Here is a 4,401-nt window from a genome sequence, read left to right on the forward strand (position 1 = left end):
ATTTTATGAATAGTGAAACTTTATAAAAGTTGATTAAATAGTAAAAAAAATATTAAGAACACTAATATTATGTATGTATGAAAATATATTTCACGGTGGATCTAATTATTTTTGTTGGTAGATGTCAATGATTTTCACTTGCTCAAAGATTATGTAGTTAATTTTATTTTAAAAAGTGTTATTGATTGGAATGAATATACTATTTATTTAGTTTCATATCCATATGAATGACTAGTTTTACGGTTGGCTCGATAAAGCCTATCACAACCCTTCTTTATCCGAGCTTGTATTTAGAAAAAAAAATCGAATCAGCCTCAGTCTATATCGCCAATTGTTTTTGTTAAAAAAGAAAAAAAAAAAGAAGGGACAGACTGAATCGCCAACTCCTGTTCTTCATTCATTTCATAGGAACAGATACAGGCGTACACAACATTTTCGAGTTATCGATCTTACAAGCAGTAGTACTGCGGCAGCATAGTACATACGTACTGGTAGTAAGTACATTGAGTTCACTGCAAAAGCTTCGAGCGTCGCCAAAACCAGCATCAAAGCTTGGAACGCGGTACCATGTTACCCGATCGGATCGATCCCCCTACGTTTGTTTCCCCCCTTTCCTTCGGTACACACCGCGACGTACGTGGATTACAAATCATCAATACGTAGTACGTATAGCTGTGGTTTACCGTTTACCCTTGTCTACGGCGCACGGGCTGTCGGCCGGTGACCGAGATGGTGGACGAGTTAGTTGGCGAGCGCGGCGGCGGCCTCGTGGACGAGCGGCTGCGTGGCGTGCGCGACGCCCTGCGCCTCCCGCTCCACCTGCTCCCGGCACACGTCCCTGACGCCGGTCTCCGTCATGCGCTTGACGAAGGCGGCGAAGCGGCGCCAGTTGTCGGGCTGGAATAGGTCGGGCCCCATGCGGAGGTATGTGAAGGCGACCATGCGCTCCTCCTCGGCCTTCTCAGCGGCCGTGGCGATCACCTGGTCGTGCGCCGTCTCGTCGTACCTGGGCAGGGCGTTCTCGCCGGCGAGCCCGATGCCGGCCTCCTTGGCGGCGTTGGCCACCTGGCGCACGAGCGCCTCGGGGAGGCACTGCGCGTCCTGCGGCTGCTCGTGGTCGCGCATCTCGACGCAGGTGAAGTTGAGCACGGCGCCGTGGCGGCCCAGCATGCGCGCGATGGGCTGGTACCCGTCGTGGTTCCTGGTGTTGTAGTACCCGGCCGTGAGCTCGGGGGCGTGCGACCTGGTGCCGTAGTGCCAGTGGATGCCGGCCACCTTGACGGAGACCTTGACGCCGGGGACGCCCGTGTAGACGGAGGACGCGGCGGAGAGGATGCGGTCGCCGTGCTCGAGTAGCATCTGCGAGTACCAGCTCATGAAGAATTTGCCGTACTCTGTGTTCCAGCCCCCCTCGCGGCGGAAGAAGTTGGTGTCCTCGGGCCACTGGTTGTAGCTGCCGGAGTCGCCCGGCCCGGCGCAGCCCCACTCGGGCTTGCCGACCGCGTCGGCGGCGGCGCGGAGGCTGGCGAGCATGTAGCGGTCGTAGCACTGGAACTCGCCGATGCCCGGGAAGGACCAGGTGCCGTTGCTCTCCGGGTAGGACGGGTAGCGGAGCTCGCCGGCGGGGCCCATGCCGACCTGGATCTCGCAGATGGTGCTGCCCATGTAGGGCGCCATGTGGTCGCGGAAGGCGCGCATGAAGTCAGCGTAGCACTGGATGGGCGTGCGGCCCTTGAGCGCCGGCAGCGCGTCGGCGCCGAGCGAGATGTACTCGTAGTTGCGGCGGCCGCACCGGTCAGTGTACGCCAGGTCCTGGTCCTTGTCAATCTCCTCCGTTGCCCATCGGGGAAGTGGGATGCTGTAGTGCAACGTCGTCAGCAAATTACATCATCAGTATTCGCAAAAAAAAAAAAAAAATACATCATCAGTAATTTCAGTTACTAGAGTAGTAGAATGCTTCTGGTTAGAAACCATCACATGCAGCGCCACCGTCCACAAGTGATCGATCACGTACAACGTACGGAAAATGATCTCGTTTTCTTATCTAAGCTACGTGTCGGCTGACTTGAGGCTCATTTTCTTTCATTTTTTTCACCTTCGAATATCATGGGCCCAAAAAAAACTATGACCGTCCACATCACACAGTTCGAGAAAGCTCGATCCGCTTGTGTAGGAAATGAGACGATGACTTCTCCGTCACGAGTTGTCCGTTGATGGCTTCGTGAAGAACACAATCTAGCCCATATGCATATTTCCTGATGCCGGCAAGAACATCATAGCCATTCTGGGCATTCGTTTTTAACCGAAATTTTGATTCGGTTTTTGCGGTTTTTGAATATATCCGGTTTTCAAAAATGGTAACCGAAATTGGCATGAAAATTTAGGAAACCGAAAATTCGGTTAACAGACAAATTCGGTTCAGTTTTCGGTTAAACCGAATGAACCTACTCACTTGAACAAATAGTAGGCATCACCGAAGAAAGCAAATAGTGATTGACATATCAACACAAAAAGCATGAACTGCAAGAAATCGACAAATGAGCACCAATCATGGAGGGATGCTATTTGGTAGGCTACGACACTCGTGGTACAGGTGCATCACTCGTGAGCGATTAAAAGGGGTAGCTAAGACTTCGAGCGACGTGTTCTATTATGCAGGCTTCACGCTATATTCAGAAAAAACTAGTACATCAAAGATCAAAGTCATACATTGAATGAACAATTTTTGGAACATCAAACGCAGTTGGGCTTCTATGGAATGATCGGTTTATGCACAAATTGATGGTAGGTTACTCAATTCGGTCGTGTTCGGTTGGTGGGGCTAAAAACCGAATTCTACCAAATTTAATTCGGTTAGTATAAATGAAAACCGAAAAAATAGCGGTTAATGGAAAAAACCGGTGATTTCGTTTAGTTCGGTTTCGGCTTCGGTTCGGTTTTTGGTTGCACGGTTTTTATGCCCACCCTGAATAGCCATGACCATAGAAATGTTTTTCTACTAGAGGATATTGATCGTATCATGGGATGTGCTTCCTTCCATGGAATGGGCGGTGGCCAGCACATGGCAAGCCCATGCATTCAATAAATACATGTGAAAATTGAGTAAACACGACTAATTTCAATTTTTTCCTCTACCGCAACCGATGTGATCTCTATCCATTTCGTATAGTTCATGGAGGATTCAAGAATGAATACCAGAATATATACGCGAAGATCAAATACTACCATGCACTAGCTAGAAAGGCGGGAAAAGAGAGTACGTACTTGACTGAATCTCCGACGTTGCCGCCGCACTGGTGGAAGGACATGACGGCCTGCACCTTGAGGCCGGCCTTCTTGGCCATCTCCATGAGCTCGATGTAGCCGGCGAAGTTGTACTGCCCGGGCCCCTCGGCCTCGGCGATGCCCCACCAGACGTCGACCATGATCCCGGCGGCGCCGGCGCTCTTGAGCGCGGCGAGCGACGCCTGCACGGCCTTGCGGCGGTTGAGCGCGCTGCCGTCCTTGCGCACGGTGTCGAGCGGCATCATGACGAAGACGGGGACGCCCACCTTGCGCTCCTCGACGCCGGCCACGTCCGGGTGCGCGGGCGCCGCCATGGCCTGGTGGAAGTCGGACGGCTGCGGCTGCGCCGGCTCCACCGTCTGCGTCTGCAGCCGCAGGCTCTGGGCGCTGCCGCTGCGGACCATGGTGGCGCCGGAGGTGGCGGTGCCGGTGGCGGAGGCCGCGAAGACCGCCGCGCGCGCGCCGGTCGGCGGCGTGGCCGTGATGGCCGCCGCGCCGGTCTGGTGGGTCAGGTTGAGCGCCATTGACGTCGGTGGATGCGCCGGATCACGTGCGGGGGTTGGCCGGTCGAGCTTGCGACGACGGAGGGGCGGGTTGCTGCCGGGTGGAACGGATCCTCAGATCACCGGTAGAACGAAGGAAGGAAGGGAAGGTCTCGAGCAATGTCGTTCCTCGGAATGGGTTTGGGAATGGGAGGAACGGGTTCGGTCTCGGACCTAATGGGGTTTATTCGCGCTACCTCGAACGGAGGGAAACAATGGGGGAGATGAGGGAGGGCGGGGGCGCGGGGTTTAAATAAGGGTGGCCGGGGCGGTGGACGTGGCGCCTGCTCCGCCGGTGAGGGGAACGTGAGGTGGTGGCGCGCGCGAGCGGGGGCACCGGAAAATGGACGGCGACGCGTGAACCGGCCTGGAAGCGTCGTGTGGGGACGGCGACGTGTTGAGCGCGGGCGGCGCGCGCGGCCACGTCGGGGTCAGAGCGGGGAGCTAGGGACTACCGATGCGCGACGCGTGTCCTGGGCCGTAGCTGATGTTTCGGCGGGTTCTGGTGCTGTACCGCGGCCCATCCTGTAACTTGCGTCTTCAGAAATTGCGCCTCCTTTCCCTCCATTTTTCT

General features: G+C 54.7%; 1 protein-coding gene across 1 annotated transcript; it reads right to left on the reverse strand.

Annotated features, from left to right (window-relative positions):
- Positions 1 to 372: 372 nt before the first annotated feature.
- On the reverse strand, positions 373 to 4,059 carry LOC127296654 (beta-amylase 2, chloroplastic). Its single transcript, XM_051326830.2, has 2 exons — positions 3,265 to 4,059; positions 373 to 1,858 (listed from the first exon to the last, which is right to left on the reverse strand). The coding sequence occupies exons 1-2, from the start codon at positions 3,807 to 3,809 to the stop codon at positions 742 to 744; spliced, it is 1,662 nt and encodes a 553-aa protein (XP_051182790.1). The 5' UTR covers positions 3,810 to 4,059; the 3' UTR covers positions 373 to 741.
- Positions 4,060 to 4,401: the final 342 nt, after the last annotated feature.

Source organism: Lolium perenne, chromosome 4 (genome assembly GCF_019359855.2).
Source record: "Lolium perenne isolate Kyuss_39 chromosome 4, Kyuss_2.0, whole genome shotgun sequence".
In the NCBI taxonomy this organism is placed as follows: domain Eukaryota; kingdom Viridiplantae; phylum Streptophyta; class Magnoliopsida; order Poales; family Poaceae; genus Lolium; species Lolium perenne.